Here is an 18,695-nt window from a genome sequence, read left to right on the forward strand (position 1 = left end):
GTACCATTACATAGATCACCATTTTTATTTCCGAAATAAAAACATAGCTATGTCCTTTTCCGGAATCCAAAGTTTCTCCATACGGCATACCTAATTTTATTAAATGGATATGCGTAGATAGGATAAGGAAGATCGCAGACGGCACACTTTTTGTATGATCGGGTCTGCGGCGCCCATACAGTCAGCATGGCCGCCCCTTAGAATTGGAATATAACCTACCAACCACGTTAAAAATATTGCTTTGAAGATCGACTATTCATATTCATCCATGATATTTTTTCCCCGCTTGCTTGGTATGCTGTGTGACTTTTCAAGTTCAGAAACCCCTGGTCTAGAATATTCTGCTAATACTCAAGTACTGGGTGTTAATTAGGTATGTTCATGCTAGTAACATGCAACTCACATGCATGGGCGTGCGTGTATGCGAGTACAGTACTTGAATGTGACAGTGTTTGGATGTTCCACCGCTTGCAAAACAAGAAGGGGGTCACCAGACTCATATAAACTTAGGTGGTTGCAAATAAAAAAATTGATTTTTTAATTTTAGGGGGATACCTTTTATGCAAAGGTATCTCCCTTCCCCTCTATGACCGCACGGAACCCTTCGTGCGCGAGTCCGACTCGTACTTCGCCGATTTTTATTTGTATATCAATGATTAAAGCAATAAAATCAACTCCAAACATCCAATAGAGATGTTTCCAAATTGTTATGTGCTATGTTTGCAATATGTTATGAAATTGATATCTCTTATTGTTGTACAAGTTGCCAAAAAACTTGCAAAACAATGTTTTTTCTATAACAACTTCGGCAATCGGCTATTATAATTTATAACCCAGCTGTATTGTTAAGTTGTGAAGATTTTAACCAACTTCCAAGAAAACAGTTAGTTGTTGTTATCAGCTATGTTTTATATGTTAAGAGATGCCCACCAAAAATAACTTTTATAAAATCTGATATATTATTATCTCAACACAATAATTGTCGTTTTTAGGGTTCCGTAGTCCGTGCACAAAGGGTAAAAACCCTATTACTAATTACTAAGACTTCGTTGTCTGTCCGTCTGTCCTTCTGTATGTCTCCAGGCTGTAACTCAAGAACGGTAATAGGTAGAGTTGAAATTTTCACAGATTATGTATATCTGTTGCCGCTATAACAACAAATACTAAAAACAAAATAAAAATAATATTTAACAAACGTGATTTTTTGGCCTTTTTTGCTCTAAATCAATAATAGCAGCAGATACTTGAATTTTTCACACAATCCTTAGTTTTATGTGTACCTTAATATTTAATAACAATATTACTATTAAATGAAAAATTATGAGGGGCCCCCATACAAAAAACACAATTATTGGCCTAATTTTGCTCTATAATGGTATCTTGGCCGATTATTTTTTGATGTTGTAGTAAAATGAATTGAGGTTTTTAACAAAAACAATAGTAATGAGTAAACTCATTGATGTGAGTGAGTAATAGAGCTGGTAAATTGTAGTTTACCACAATTTACCGTTGCTCCGTGTATGTGTGTGTGTGTTTGTGTGTATGTTTGTGTGGATGTGTTTGTGTGTTTATGTGTGTAACAACGGAGTGAATCACAAGTCACAACACCAGACACAAAAAAGTTTATAAGTGAATCTATTATATTTTTAGAAAATGTACCTAGAGTCGTCCCTGTATACGCTTGATATTCGGTTTTTGGAAGATCAAAGTGAAAATTAAAATGTTTTCTGTTGGACTCTATTAACTATTATATCGTATCTGTGTTTTGAACATTGGAAAACACTTTCCAATATGATTTTTCGTAGTGAAATGGTCAAATATGACTAAGAATTTAACGTTTTTAAGCCGGACTAGCTATTTATTATAAAGTGCTGCCTGCTGAGCCTAACATGTTGATGTACTAAATGTAGCCTACCCCGTGTTCTAACTTCTGTGTCTTATTTATAATCAGCACATTTCAACGCCTATTATTATAGTCAAACAAACCTTTGCCATCTGCTAGCTTACTGATCATTTGACCTATTACTATGTTCAACAGTCAACTGTCTAGTAATCCATAGTCCATAACATATAATTCTTGAGTTTGCGCAAGGTTCCTTGCTGCCTGTGGCCTACATACAATATTTACTACTTATCTAATCGATTTATTAATGCAATAAAATATTTTAAGAGGCAACACTGATTGTGAAATGATAAATATTTATGATTTGCATCTGTAAGTGTTTAATCTTTACTCTAGATATTAAAAACAAAGTTATCTTTAACATAATGCAATTTTTATGCGTAATGTTTGGTTTAGAATAGTTCTGATAAATAATTATTAAAATCATAAATGAAATACTCACAAAATAAGATAATTATAATAAATATAAAAGAGCATAAATTACGTTTAAAGATATTTTTTCATAATGAAGTTACTTTTTATAATAAAGGCGAAGCTCGAAGCCATAAAGGCATGACATTAAAGTATTCTTCATAGGAAGTATAATCGTGTAATTTAATTTAATAATGTTTTAGTTACATAATTAAACGTGCTTTCCCACGCGAGTTAGTCGGCGGTAACTTCTTGGAATTGCTTAACTCTAGAGCTTTTCACTAGATAAGCTTCACTTAATATAAAGACGATCAAGTTAAGTAATACAATCTGAAGAATAGTTTTATTTACCTTACCAATAACTAACAAGTCAAAAGTAAGTTAGATGTGACCTTTATCTACCTTATTTTCTATGATATAAAAATAGTTAAGTAAATAAAACAGTTTGAACTAATGTTCACTTAGGTTCAATTTAATTTTGAAAATACCTGTTTTCTGTAAAACTAAAAAAAAAAATACCTCCAGCAGATCGTACAAGAAATCCATGTAGCTCATTGTTTTTTTTTTATCATTCGGTAGGCACACTGCACACACAACTAAAAGGCGCGAACTGACAGTAGTGACAGACGTTAGACAGTTACCTAACATACCACACCTGTGCCACCTACACTTCGTGACCCGGCTCTGTATGGTCATCAACTATGATATTTTACCGCTTTTGGACTCCAATGCCATTTATTGAAGTGTCCGTTACCATGAAGGTGAGACGGTGCTAGGTTAATAACGCAGCGACACCGTATATATATATATATATATATATTAGTAATTTTTATTTATATGTAGATGTGTTATCATCGGTCAGTCAAAGTTTTTTATATGTAGATGTAGTCTGTAGACCAGTCAGTGAAGGTGCGCAGACGTGTACTGTATACTGGGTACTTAGTAAAATTACATTCGATAATTTAAAGAGCAAAGCAGATATTAAAAATGTAAAAATTAAATTTAAAACATTAGCGATTCTTGTGTCGAATCAAATCATTTCTTCTCTCTACTCTATCAAAAACATCGAATGCAAGTTGCTAAGTACCTATTTCGAGTTCAACGACCTTTAATCGCGACATTTGTTGTGCTAATGCTTTTTTGCAAAAATAGAAGTTTAATAAACTTCGCGCTGGGTCGAAACTCCGAACCGGTCTTGCAATACATACTTCCTACCTTACCTACGAAGTTGCGTACCTACATCTTTTTTATTCAAACAAGACAGATCTTATTTAAGTCCTTTTTATAAGATCTGCACTGTTTTCTTGTTAAGATCTGCACTGTGGCTATTATAATGTTTTATCTCTGTTTGATACGTCAGGAAAGCCGCTTGACAAGACAAGGATAAAATATTGTATCACCATAACGTCTCCATAGTTATACATTTTTGATATAGCTATTATTATGGGGGTAATTGAATTATAGGAAGTCAATTTGCCTACTTAATTGCTACTTCTGTCTCTAAAAGCATTATTTTAACGACTTAAGAAACACTGGTCTCTAACTTATTGCATTCGCTACAATGTCATTTTGACAGATGATCGTCAACGATTATGACATTGCATAATATAAATAGTGCTTACCCCTAATCGACACCAGCAATAATGTAAACATTACATAAGGTAAATAGACAATACAAATCACAATATAATACAAACACACTTGGGATTAGTTCACACCGAAACAATAGGCGACGAAACGATGCGTAGAGCGATACAAAATTGAAATGTCAAGGCGTCATGCCATTTTATGCCTAAGTCGCGTATTTCGTTAAGGTGTAATCCGATCCTATAAGGACTATATTGTCCTATGACCTATCTTTAATTTACAATAATTCGCAATAATCAATGATATTATCTTCTAATCGTCCAACTTATTTACTGTACTAAAAGTTACCAGAGGTCACTTCCAAGGCGAGTGAAGTGAAAAAGGTATGTGTCATTGTTTTGACGACAGGAATTTAGACTACCCGACAAGTTCTTAGTAAAGTTTGTCATTAAGCGAACAGGACATTTTAGAGATAATTCTTCATTATGCACAACAATGCAATTACCGAAGAATTCGCTTATAAAATGGCTACAGTCTCGGAAATAAATTATGTAAACCTGCAATCAGGCAAAGATTTAAACCTGTGCAGCCCGAGGCGCGGATATAAAACCTTTTTGGAACCCGTTAAGGCCGTCCTCTGACAGCCTCCGTGGGAATACTGGCGCAAAAAAGAAAAAAACACGATTGTTCGAATTTCGAATTGATCAGTGGAACACGTAGGAAATCAGAGTTTATAATAATGTTACAGCTTTTTGCCGCCAAAATGTTAACAGTTAACTACAATTTTGTTATTATTGTAATCATCATAATTTGGCGACATTATAACATAGTAAAGTCCTTGTTTTTATAAAGATCACAAGCTAAAACCGGAAATTATGTGCATTCTTGTCTGCTGGCATCACAATATTATCTCCTTATCGTGAGGTACTGTGACTGAATGTCTTATTTTAGTTAATTTTTCTTCATGATCTAAAGAACATAACTGCATTCATAACTCAAACGTATTTTTTGGCTTTGGGTGGGAATAGGGATGGTACACAAATGCTTAACAGCGTCCAAATAATTATGGTTTTGCGAAAGGCCTTAATTTTTTAAATTCGTCTACCAGCTCCTAATATTACCATGCGCGTACGCATTACACGAGGATGACTAACCAATATCCCACACCTTGTACCACGAAATATTGGCGAACCCATCAGTATTCAAACCACGTCTTCGGTCGGTCAGATTTAGTATTTGGATAAACACTGGACTTTAGGCTATAAACTTAATGAAAGCGAACTTAACTGGCATATATTATGAAAAGTTACAATGAGATTTGTATACAAGTTACGTCATCTAGGTACGTTATTTTTAAATCCAAATCTTAAAATTGCCTATACCCACACTAAATATTCTTTCAAGTGACTAAAACTACAAATACATACACACGACTGGATATGCCAGTATCTCTATCTATTCTATCAATATTCAATACCAAGTTTTGCAGTTCTACAATGACAGAAACAATCACAGAAAGTTAACTACAACAACTAACCAATTTTGATGTTAGAATAACTAGTAGTTAAACCTGTCGCAATACTTATCTACCTAATGCTGATTTCTTTTAACTACCAGTCAAAGCCTGTACTTTAACATTGTCAATGTTATGGCCACAATTATCGAACAAGCAAGATGTTCCGGTCAAGTGATTTTTCTCACAGATTGTGTGTTAGGATTATTAGGTATTTCTAATTCCTTTGTAGTCAATTTTGGTCATTATTTCCATATTCTTAAACACTATAATCATTTACCGAAGGCCCGCAGTATTGTGACAGTCAAAATTGTTGCTTAATTTTCAGGTACTAAAGTTTATTTCGGATCGTAAAGGACACCGGATGTCTATACCATGGAATTAAATTGGTCATTGGTAATAAATTAATGCTCTTCCGGTCAATAGAGAACTAATATACGTTAATTGACTGTTTAATAGAACTAACTATAAATACCACTAAGTGAATATTATAGTACCTCTTATTTGAAAGTCGGTAAAAAGTAGTCTTCAGGATCTACAGACTACAAAGATACATTTAACACATCTGTTCCAATTTTTAAGGTTTTAGAACCTTTGTAACGCACTACAATGTATGTATTTTTATTTCTAATAGAAGTACACATTTAACTTGTGCCTACAGTTATAATAATTCTGGTATAGTTTTAGTAAAAATAACATCAGAATATTCAAAATTGACGCGGTTACTCAAGTTAATTACAGAAGTTATAATTCAACTAACAAAATTCAAGCTTCCATATGGTAAAATGTAATTACTTAGGAGATAAGGATCGTGTTTAGGCACCCCACATAAAATGTTATTTGACCTGCATTCATTAACTACAGTTTAACATGCGAGATCCCATTAAAGTTAAAACAAGGGACAGTTAAAGTATCATCGATGTTACTTTTTTAACAGGCAATATACTAGGTATCCAACCACTAAAACCCTTAGATATTATTCCAGAAGGCGCAATAAAACATGCTAAGCTGTCTTTGGGTCCGTAAAGGAATTAATCAGAAGAAAATAGTGGGAGAAAAAAAAGTCGTAACTTATTAACCAATTGGGTAATTGAAGTTTATTATTGTTAAACCTTTTCCTTTTTTTAGTCCATGATGGATCAAATGCGTTTGATTCCTCTTTAATTGTTATAAGTAAACTACTTGTTAAACCCTAACAATACAAGAGATTATTACTTTATTTCGTCAGCCGAAATAGCATTTATGACTTCTTTTAAATTAAATCACTAATTTCATACTTATATTATGTCATTATATAAATTAATCATTGTTAAAATTCCTTATCCCTTTTGTAACGAGACAATAAGATCACTTAGCCTAATCATGAGTTATAAATCAATTATGATCTATAAAACGGATTACGTGACGCATCAGATCTATAGATGTCGATAGATCATGATCTACGTGAGAAATGAGGCTATTAGCGTCAATCATTTAGTCTCCAACAATACATACAATTATAATCAATTTCGGTGTATGAATATGATTTTGGATACTTGATTAGATAATTGATTAGATCAAGTTGTCATGATAATTGTAATAACAGAAATCACGTAATATATTATGTTTCAGAGCTAGGTGCAAACAGCATACTGCATTATGCATGGCTAATTTTAAGTAAATTTTTAGTTCGTGCTTTAGTTTAAATGTTACTTAAAAGTATTTGACCTAAAAAAGTTTCTAATTTCCATAACAAACAATTTATTTGAATGCTTGAAATTGTTATTAACTTTTTAAAGTTCAAATAATTTAGTTTTATCTAACCATCTTACTCAATTAAGGTGTAAACATAAGATCGTTTTCCGTTCCACATCAAAGTAATCGGTTTAACAATAAAACGGTCAGTATCAACCATCAGATCAGTAGAATTAGTAGCCATTGTATCCATCCATGCCATCACAAATCCATAATTACAGGTATATCGAAGGGTTATGGACCCTATCATTTTTAGACCATAAAGAAGCCCTGTCAATGGTTTTTTTAGCCCCAGTCTCGCCTACGCTTTTATTACTATACTTACTTTCAGTGCCTGTTTAGGTTCATTCAAATGAGACCGTAATTACTGGAATAGCTGTTAGTTTTTATTGTTATTTAATACTTTAGTATTAACTGTAAATTTCGTGTTATTGCCGAATATATTATACATCCTCACAACATAACATCCAGAGGAATGACTGGTAAATTCGCTGTAACTTTAGTTCTTATGGCTACTGCTCACTTGGGACACTATACTATACAGTCCATTCATTAAGAATCCTTAAATCAAATTAACTTTAACGTATAATTACGTTAACAGTTAGCCAGTGAAATGAGGATTTTATACAAAAAAAGAATTTTATACAAGAAAAGAAAGGGTCACATTAAAAAAAATTCAACCGACTGACGATTATGTTCATGAAGCTATATTACATCACTCAAATTATTTATTTTCCCAACAAGATCAAGGGAGAGTGCTCAGTAATAAAGGGAGAGGGCCGCAGTATCAAAGGGCACAGGGCCATAGACAAGAATCAATAAACAGACGCGGGTCGATACAAAACAGACGCCAAGGGACTGATGTTTAGAACTTTTATAAATAAACCAAAGTACTGTTCTTGGTCCACTAGATTTTTTGTGTGATAAAAGTAATGGTGTTTTAAACTTTATGTAGAGGTATGGAAGGAGCAATATTTATGCTTTGAGTAAACTTTGTCTAATTATACCTCAAAATAACTCATAAGTCATAGCGTAGCGCTTCTTCTGACGGGTTAAATATTATTTTGATTTAAGTAATACATTTTTTAACTTTATTTTTTTGTTTTACCTTCATTTGCATTATGAAATATTTTGTAATTTAATGTTTAATTAGTCCCTCACAGTCTGAGTTTAATGTGTATATATTATGATAAATTTTATTTATTGCAACTTTTGTTAGTTATGCTATATCATAATATATGCCTATAGAAAAAAAATTGAGCCTTTAACAAAACATTCGTATCAAAGTTTTCAAAACGTGATACTTATCCTTGAATAGGCCGTTCTATTTATAAATAGCATTTCCTACACCTTAAAAGTTTTTGCCACGAAATCCAAAAGTAAAATCCCAAAATCCGCGGCCAAAAAAAAATTCAAAGACATCTGTTATCAGCCGTGCCATTATATTTTTCGTGTGTCAGCTGTTGTGTGTTCAATCTCCAAAACATTTCGGGACCAAAGTGGCCCCAAACATCTGCGTTGGCACCTGCCCCATGGAATGTTAATTTTTTATCAAAATTTAAAGGTTTCGACCTTGACAGCCAGCTGCTACAGTTGCTGATTGAAATTCCAAATATCATATCTGCTGTTACATAAGCTTGGGCTTAATGCTAATGATTATAAAATTACAACGACAATTTTTGGTAACTTCAAATATTTTTAAAGTCGAAGATAATTTAATAATTAAAAAAATAACATTTTACTGATTGTTTCGATGGCAAATTCCATACTTTGGTAGTAAACTGCGAAACCCTATTGACTATAAATGATGGCAATTAATGTAAGAACGGTAGGTACAGTTCATCTTGAGATAGTAAATATACATTTCTAGCTGTATTTATTCTAATAGTTTGGCGATTTAATTGTTGCACATCGATAATGTCTCAGAAACACATTGCATTTAATTAAAAAGTTGCAGTCCAGTTCTGTTCTAAATCTAAAAATAAGAAGCATCATAACAACCAACCTTCATTTTCCTGCGAAACCAGTATTAGTATGTCCACTTATTTTTTCTAGATCCGTTATACAAGGACGTTTGGAGTTTATCGTATATTTGTATACAGATAAGTATACTTTTACAGATATACTAAATGTATCCGGAGGTGATATCGGTATGAAATCTCGTTTTTTTTCGCATCCGCACCCGTTGACGAAGAATTTCCGTTATGAAATTCGATATGATAGCTCGCCCTCTTGTAAAATCATGGTAACAAACATGACAAACATTATAATGATGTAGGTAATATGTTAAACAATTGTTGTAATTATTGTAGTATCTATCAGAGAAGTTGATTCCTACGCAAATGGAGGACCCAAGTATTTTGGTCGCGTTACATGATACGTCATCCGACCGATCGCAGCCAACATTGAATTGACATAAGCCGACCAAATGACGTAGGTTCGTCAACTGTTTATGAATTCGTATGGGCTTATGACTTCTATGTACTATACATTGAAGTCAATAACAAGCAACAGAAATAATTAGGTATCAAATAATCCTAAACCTTTTTTATCAAAGCCACAAATGTGCAAAGTAGTATTTTAACCGCGTCCAAACCACATTTTTATAAATCTTATAAGAGAAGTAATTTAAATTCCTATCTATCGTTAATGTAATCCCGGCAAAAAATAGTAAAATCTACGCTAAATTCATTGTTATTTGCGCTATCGGCGATTAATCAACTTTTGCACCTTGACATCGTTGACAAGGCCGGCGTAACCATCACAACTTGGCTGTAAATTTGCCAATAAATACCAGAGAACTGATAGTTAACTATTCCAATATATAAACAATCATCATGTTAATTAAACACGGAATAATTGCCAATAATCTGAAGAATTCAACTGTTTTGTCAAGGAATTAGGCAAATCAATACTAGTCTTGCCACAAATAACAATACGACGAAACAAGTCCATAAAATATTATGTCTAATAGGATTATCCTAAAGAAGGTAACATGCGTGTGAAATAGGCTTGAAAGATGTTAGAATACTAATTAATCTACTTTCATAGAATTAGCACATACTATATCAATGATTTTTTCGGTAGGTAAATTCTATAACTTTGGGCACTCTACATATTTAACAACTCCCTAATTCAGCGAAATGTACACAAGAACTCTACATAAATTATTAATTTTTAAAAATGATTTCATCTATCAATTCATAAACTTGACGAAATGTCTACAATAACTCTACATAGAGCCAGTACTGCAAACCTTTTGAATGGACGCCCTGTGGCAACAGCTGACGGCACAAAAAACGACCCTCTTCCTTTATTCAAGTATGTAACACTCGCCCCGTAGAAATTGTTCGACTCTACAATTACATTCTGACGTCAAACGCAAAACAGACACACTATTATTACTTATGGGACAAAGGGTCTGTGCCTGATAATGGCTTATCAAAGTATACTGATACAAAACGAAAAAAAAATCGCTATATTATGTGATATAACTTAGATATATAAAATCATATGCACGAACACAAAACTGAAAACACACAAATGTTTTTACATTTGTAAAGGTCTGAATGCAAAATGCACGTGAGATCGTCCACATAAATGTATTTTTTTGTATTAAATAATATTTCCAATGTAACTTCTCACAATAATGATTATTAATATCATTTGATCACAATTCGTAGCACTATCATAATGTTTTAGTTGAAACAACCATAAAAGTTTAAGACGTCAAGCAAATTAATAGAGGTAGACTCGACCAATATAATATGTAATTTATACGTCTGGATTACATGTAATAATTAGGTTTTGTATTCATCCATGCCAAATTTAGTTTCGTAGTATTAGTTTTAGTTAAAAAAAGCGTAGGCTGAAATACCTTGGGTGTTTTGCAACAAGTGGTTATTTATTTGACTCTACTGCAACTTCTAGATTACAACATAAATTAATAAATTGTTTTAATTTGTATATATTTGAAATTCAATTTACTGTCTGTACTGTTTGAAAGTCTTTATTATAATTTATTTTTCAAAGTCCGTGCAAGAAAAATAAATTTATATTGTACAAGTTGTAATCCAGAAGTTTCTCTGAAGAAAATGTAGAAAAATTTAAACAACTTAGTTGTTTAAATTTTTCCAAATTTTTTTCCCTTTTGGAGCCTTTCAATTTTTGTGATATTATTTTATTTTAACTAACTCCTTTTTTATAAGGCATACAGTAAATAATCGTAATATTTTGGATATATCAAAAGCTTTTTCTTCATGCGTAGCTGGAACTCTACATATTAATATGGCGGGCAGATAAGAAAGTTATTTGTAATATTTTGGAATATTTTTCTCTTCATGCAGGGCTAAGCATAGCCGGAACTTCACATATTTATATGTGGGGTTAATGTTAGTATGTTTCAAGTCATGCACGGTTCGCTTCCCACCACTCACCAGTAGCTTGCACATGGCACTCAGGAATTTGACACGCAGATGTTATACAGACACAATAAAACTATGTGACGCCACCATAATTATTTTATATCGGCTTAACTTCCTTGGTTCCTAAAAGATGGATCTTAAAGTTGTTTAATTTAAATATTTAAATTATTTAAATCTGTTAGATGGACTAACATTTTCAGATGCAAAAGTAGCTAAAATTATTGCAATAGTTGTACACTTAAATGCAATTCTGGCAGCTAATTTAAGTATAACTAGCTCAGTTTACAGTTGAGATTATTGTAGGGTATTTAAAACGTAAGCGCCACAAAATATTTACAAAATGTAGAAACAGTCAAGAGCTCTACCACTAGCAATAATATCTCTACATGTCGTAAATTGAAAGGAGAGCACTGAATGTGAACGAGAGAGATCTGTTGCACATGTTGACATAATCTAAATATTTGTAGAGTCATTAAAAGTACTAGCTTTTATGACTGCAAGTGTACAGGAAAGTAAAAATAACTGACATTTAAACTTTCAATGAATAAAAAGTGTTTTAAAGTGCAAATAGAGCTTTGTATCTCCTTGCTGTGTTTTCTAAGTTTATAATATTATCAACTTTATATCATAGAAGTAATCCTGATATTTATCAACAATTATAATTGTTGAAGTTAGCACTGTACCAGTAGTTTAAAGAGTTTGCATTCCTGAACTTTAAAAAACCAAGCACCAAGATTATAATAAAAAGTTGTACAAAATTATGTCTTCAACGCAATGTGTGATGAATAAAATTTTATAGACATTGTTACGAGAAAACTTAATCAACATTCCGTCTCGAATATTGTCATGAATTTCGTTGTCGTTTCTTTTCGCACTAAACTTTGTCAGTTAAATGTTCGTCACTCTCGCGCCTAAAATAAGTCGCAAAACACCGCTCCATAAAGATTGTTCGCGTACTTTTACGATAACGAATTATATTTATTACTCGTTTCTTAATTTAGTGCTTATTTTATGACGCTTTGACACTGTGTCATAAACTCGAACAAAGGGTCATTATTCTGAAGGGAATTTTCTAGAAAATATAATCCACCAGTTGCTGCCTATAAAATGTTTCATAGATGTACTCCATGCAACACAACGAGTAGTCAATACATTTTTGTTTGTGAATAATCGCCAATAAGAATTTTACTACTAGATGGACTAAATTCCTAATATTATTGCATTTTCTTTGAACTTTTTATGCACAGAGAAGCAATTCAAACATTTTGATAAAATTACCTACTGTACAATCTACATTAGTAAATTAAACTTTTTAATCGGGACTTAACGCGACTTATCCCGATTAAAAAGTTTAATTATAATGCAACGCGAAAGTTTAAAATGTTACATTAGTAAATGCATAATACCAAGTCTGTTGAAATTCGATGAGCCTACTTTACTGTTTAGTTAGCATATTTTATGTTATTATTGTGTAGCAAATAGCAATAGGCCCAGAACAAGGTCATACGTCTAATTAGATTTGTAATGAGTACTTGTCGCACGATATGTCGATATTCAAAGATTTAGAAAGGCATCTGAAAAGGTGAAAGTCGTGTGCTATCTTTCGCAAAAACTCGCATCTCGGCGCGGCCTTGTCAAGGTAAGTGCAAGGGGGACATAACGGTGCGCTGCGCGGGCGCACCGCACGGCACCGGCTCACACCGAACTAAATCACATTACACCACAGCTACGTAACCATCGCCGGCTTAGAGCCTCACCGATGTGTAGCAACCGAACAAATCCAGCGATGGAACGCGTACCGCTCATATTGGCAGCTTTCAACGTGGGAACCGAGACACGTATCGTTCATTTCCTTTCGAAAACACACAGCTTAATGGCTCGTTAATATAGTCGATTCGCATTTTGAACACGTATTTTAACTATAGAACCTGTTATTTGAGCCATCCGCGAACGGACGGTTTACCTTCAGCCTGAAGTTTGTTTTTGTGACTAAACTCAGGACAACAAAGGTATTTTAAAAGCTCTACATTTTTGACAATTAAATACTCATTAAAAGAAACTAAATCTACAACTAGCTGTGTTAAAAGCTCTATAATAGGCTCATAAGCATCAAAACACTTCAGACACTTTAGGAATTCTAAAACGCACAAACGTACACACGAGGAATTCAGATGCATTCTAAAGTTTACCGACTCTACATATCAATGTCTCTACATATGAAATAACTTACGATTTGGCTGATCTCTGTGATGGGTATCGGCGAGATGGTCTTGTCTGACCCCTGCGGGAGAGACGCGGCGCTGGGGGTCGGGGAGACCCCGGGGGAGCCGGGCTGGACATTGACCATGCTCTCCTTGGACGTGCGGTTGGGGGACAGCCTCGAGGGGAAGCTGAGGGTCTTCGTCCACTGCGACAGGCTACGCACCATCTTGGCTGTTCATGCACAACACGCTCACTGAACTCACGCGCGACGTGCGCTCTCTCGGACGACCGGCGGACGAATGACTCGACTGCGGAATACAGCCTATGCAAGTCGCGACTTGTTGAGTGTGTATGTGTGCGTTTTCGCCTGGACTGGCTCTGGGTCCGATCTTTTGTTTATCGAAGGGGCGGCAACCTTACTGCATCTAATTTGAGCTTTTTTATTTGTAAGAGCATCATTAGCGTTTTTATTTACGTCTCGCCTTTAAGAAATGAGTTACTGTATTTGACAATTTACTGGTAAAAAGCTCTATGAGTATATTATTGCTATCACTTTTTCAATATTCAAAAGAAGGTAACTTATAGAGTATGAAATCATTATAGTGCACAATTGTTATGATATTTAAGCGCTACTTTACATAAACAAACTTAGGTATTTTTGGTTACTAATTAGAATTGAAGAGTTTCAAGTTATAAACAAAAGAAAATATGTAGAGCTTTTCGATTTTCTCTATATTTTATTAGTTATTGACTCTATTTATGGTTATTATTATTTAATCATTATTATAGTTTACACCAATTGCAAAGCTTAACGTACTTTTCTGAGCTTTAAAGCCATAACTCATGTTTTACTACTACATATTTGTATTTGTGGGCGAAGCCGCCAGAACTAGCACACACATAAATAATCAATGATGGATTGGCAACGGTACATCCATGGAAACTGCAGGAGGGTCGCACCCTCTACATCTGCGCACGGAGATGGCTGACTTACATTCAAATTGTAGAGATCTGAGTACAATAACTTTATCGAAATTTAGGAGATCCTGGTACATTTTTGTAAAGTTAGTTCAAAAGCCAGTTAGTAGCTACAATGATATAAATACAAAATAATATTTATTATTATGTAAATAAGTTCAAGTGGTGTTTTTGATGATTGCAAAGTATTCTAAGTTTCCAAGAATTATGAAACTTAATTTTTATTTGTCTTCATTTATTTATTCAGCTTCATTTTCACTTACAAGAGTTATCTTGGTCAAAATTAACTTAGCTACCTAATACCTAATAAACTAAAGTGCCAAATTATTAACCATATTATTTTTTTGTCTACATACAAATTTTACATCCTTAGTTGTAACAAGTGTTACGAAAAGTTTCGTTTATCAATACCAAACAGTTCAATTTCTATAATGAAATTGTTCTACATTTAGCGCAAGTGTCGATTGTTTCGCGATGGGGGTACCGCAGGGCAAGGACAAAGGGAACACAAGGGAGTGCAGGGCCGGATGTTGATAATGTTCTCTATCGAAAGTATTAAACTGTCAGTTAGTATAAATGCAGAGATCTTACGCCTGTTACATATAATAGAGTTAATATTCTTATGTATACGATGTATTATTTTAAGTTTAAAAAATTAAAATTAATTTAATAAATCTGTTGATAATTATATTACAGTTTAATAGAAATTCATACACTGTACTCGTGGACATTTGTAAATGTAAAATATTTTGCTGTAGCTTACTTTTAGTATTTTGCAGCACCTAAGATCATACAATAAATTGATAATTTTAGGTTTAATGTGTTCAATTTGGGGACTAAGTAGATTCGTATATTCTGGCGTGAGCTCCAGAGCAAATTATCATACTCAAGCATCACCATTTTGCAGTATGTAACAGCAACCAACCGTTAACAGAACAGTTCAAAAGCGGACTCTACTTTTTGCTACTCTATGCATTATAACTTTAATATCTCAACTCTGCATCAAATCGATACAAAAAAAAGAGATTACCGCGACCGAACATAGAACCCCTCGTTTTTAGGAAATTATAACAAAATTTGCATAAACTGATATCAAACCAAGAACTCTACCTTAGTCTTTTTGCCGAAGTTTTTTTTAACTATACAGACACTTGAGAGCATAGAGTTAGAACTTAGAAACTTCGACATCAAAACTTTGCTATTACATGTTCCGGCACCTCCAAAGTGCCTTTTTTCCTACGAGCCCTGCATCTCGAAATGCCCTTTTTGTCTAAGGGCTCTTGCATCGTCTAAGCTCTGCGGGCGGTCGGCGCGGCGAGGCAGCTGCGCGCGCACGTGCCCCGCGGAAGTCGCGACAGGATCCGCGAACATTGTTGCCCGATCCATGCGTTACTTATTGCGTTACTGTAGCCCCTTTACGCCCTCTTGCGCATAATAATACCCAGGTTTAACTTTAACATGGTGAGGTGGAAGTAGAAAAAGTAATAAACTTAAAGGCAATGATTAGTTTTAAATTTTAATGTACAGCTACATAAGTATCTTTTTGTCAAATTACTCATCTAAAGTATCAGAAAAAACCGGCCAAGTGCGAGTTGGACTTGCCCATGAAGGGTTCCGCAGCAGCAATAAGGTTTTATAATATACTTTAGAAGTTAGAGAGGGGGGGGGGACACACATTTTACCACATTGGAAGAGTCTCTCTCGCAAACTATTCAGGTTAGAAAAAAAATATATTAAAAACCTCAATATGATTTTTTATAACCTATCCATAGATACCCCATACATATTAGATCGTTAGATCGGGGGTTCCCAATCTTCTTTAGCCTGCGGTGCACTTACAAGTCAATCTTTTGTCACGGTGCCCTACTCTACCTAGCTTATAGCTATTACAAAAAGATACATAAATAAACACATTTAATGATTATAGTTAGGTTAAGCAGGTAAATAATAATAAACAAATAATATTAAATCACTTGCCTGCTTTGCATAATTTATATTATATTTTTATTTTATAATATTTGTGGTTATGGATAATGATTAATGGAGGATCGACTCACGGCGCCCATCTTGCCTTTCCGCGGCGCACCAGGGCGCCGCGGCGCACAGTTTGGGAACCCCTGGGTTAGATGGATTTTTTTTGTTTCAGTTGTACCTAAACTTTTTAATATTTTTTCCATATTTGTATCAAATTTTTAATGCGGTTCACAGACTACATCTACTTAACCAACCATCAATAGTATAGCTCTTATAATTTCTGAGAAAAGTGGCTGTGACATACGGACGGACAGACAGATAGACAGACAGACAGACATGACGAATCTATAAGGGTTCCGTTTTTTTTGCCATTTGGCTACGGAACCCTAAAACGTTCTTATTTTTAGTTTTAGTTGTACTTATTTATATTGCAAACATATAAAAAGTACTACACAGGTACAACATTTATTTTATTTACTTTTGTTTTATTTACTTCAAGAGATAGATAACAACTTTATATTATTAATAAAAGCTTTAATATGATTGTCATTATACTCGCGGCCCGTGCCAAGTTAGAGTAACTAGAAAAATATTGCCTATGCAAAGAGTTACTTAACCCACATCGAATTGCTACGAATCAAAATAATAATAGCTTGAATATGACCACAGGTTGTTTGTCTTAAGAGCCTCTTTATGGTGATCCTGTAAGGACCTACAGTAACATGTTAAGACAAGTAGACTACAAGCTACAAGCTACAACATCATAAGCTTATAACCTGTCTGGATGCGCTCTACCGACTCCGTCAAGTATAAATTGTATTAATTAGCGATATTTATTATCAAAACTTATTATGATTTTGAGATATATAACATCCGGTTTCTTATGTATATTATGCTCAGTGCCGTAAATAGGGCGGTGCCACCGGTGCCCTGGCACAGGGCGTAGACTCTGGGGGGCGCAAAAATCGCCAGACCAGGCAGGACTATTATTTTTTCGCTTTGCTCCCAATAAGTTCCCACTGCGCACCTTGTGCTGCACAGTGTGGGTGGTATAACAGGCGAAAGGCCTACTTAATATCAGACGGCTCGCCTGCTTGTTCGCCCATATCAGTTCTTTAAAAAAAGTATGTTTTCCAAAATTTTAGTATAATTCATATAATTATATAATAATATTGGTCTACCAACAGTTAACATCATGTTTTATTTTATCACCCTGGTCCCTGAATGAAATAAAACAGGCCTATACAATATACATAGCATAATTGCTCTGGGTACCTATAATAATGCTTATCTAAAAAAAAAACAAGGGCGCACTCGCACAGGGCGCAAAAAAGGCTATTTACGGCACTGATTATGATTTGCTTAATTCAAATTAGTTTTGAGTGAGATGATATCATTAAGTATTAGGATACCTAAATCGTAGTCCTTACCTCTTTCAATAAAAAATAAAAGAAGAATCTCACACTCAAATGAATCCACACTGGTTATACTGATGGTATACAATGTTTGGTTCCTTTCTGATACAACGATTTGGGCTTGATTGACAAAAACAAAACGTGGTATAAAACTATTTTGGTTCTTTTTATTAGTATTAGTAAGGTAACTTCGTTGCGACAACATTCGTTTATCGCACGGGAACCGTACATTTTCCCAGGATAAAAGTAGTCCTCGTAAAAGTCCTTTCATACCAAATTTTAGCAAAATCGGTCTACTTATCGCGCTTAACGTAATTTAGATAAGGCTAACTCCCTTTAGCAAATTAATTTCGAGAATTTAACAAGCCTTTGTTACAGTAATTAGTTAATGTGATATTAGTTAATTGGTGTTTACAAATGTACGGGAACATTGGACACGGAGCGGTCATTAGCTAACTAGGTGTAATCGTGGAACTAAAATAAGAATTGGTTATTGAGTATAATTGTTGTGTTACAATTTCTTTTAAAATAATTTAGCCTTATTAATAAACAAA

The 18,695-nt window shown here is 33.9% G+C and overlaps 1 protein-coding gene across 3 annotated transcripts in view; it reads right to left on the bottom strand.

Moving 5' to 3' along the window:
* LOC121731774 (TNF receptor-associated factor 4) overlaps nt 1-18,695 on the bottom strand; it is a 78,035-nt gene that overhangs the window by 10,011 nt on the left and 49,329 nt on the right. Inside the window, exon 1 of one of the 3 annotated variants that reach the window (XM_042121387.1) lies at nt 13,803-14,059. The exons of 1 other annotated variant lie outside the window; for it this stretch is intronic. In XM_042121387.1, coding sequence (XP_041977321.1) covers nt 13,803-14,000 — 198 coding nt within the window. In that variant the 5' untranslated portion in view covers nt 14,001-14,059. Of the gene's footprint in view, nt 1-2,833; nt 2,906-13,802; nt 14,060-18,695 lie in introns of those variants that run through there. One more of the 3 variants, XM_042121390.1, reaches the window with a different exon arrangement.

Source organism: Aricia agestis, chromosome 11, assembly GCF_905147365.1.
Source record: "Aricia agestis chromosome 11, ilAriAges1.1, whole genome shotgun sequence".
NCBI lineage: Eukaryota > Metazoa > Arthropoda > Insecta > Lepidoptera > Lycaenidae > Aricia > Aricia agestis.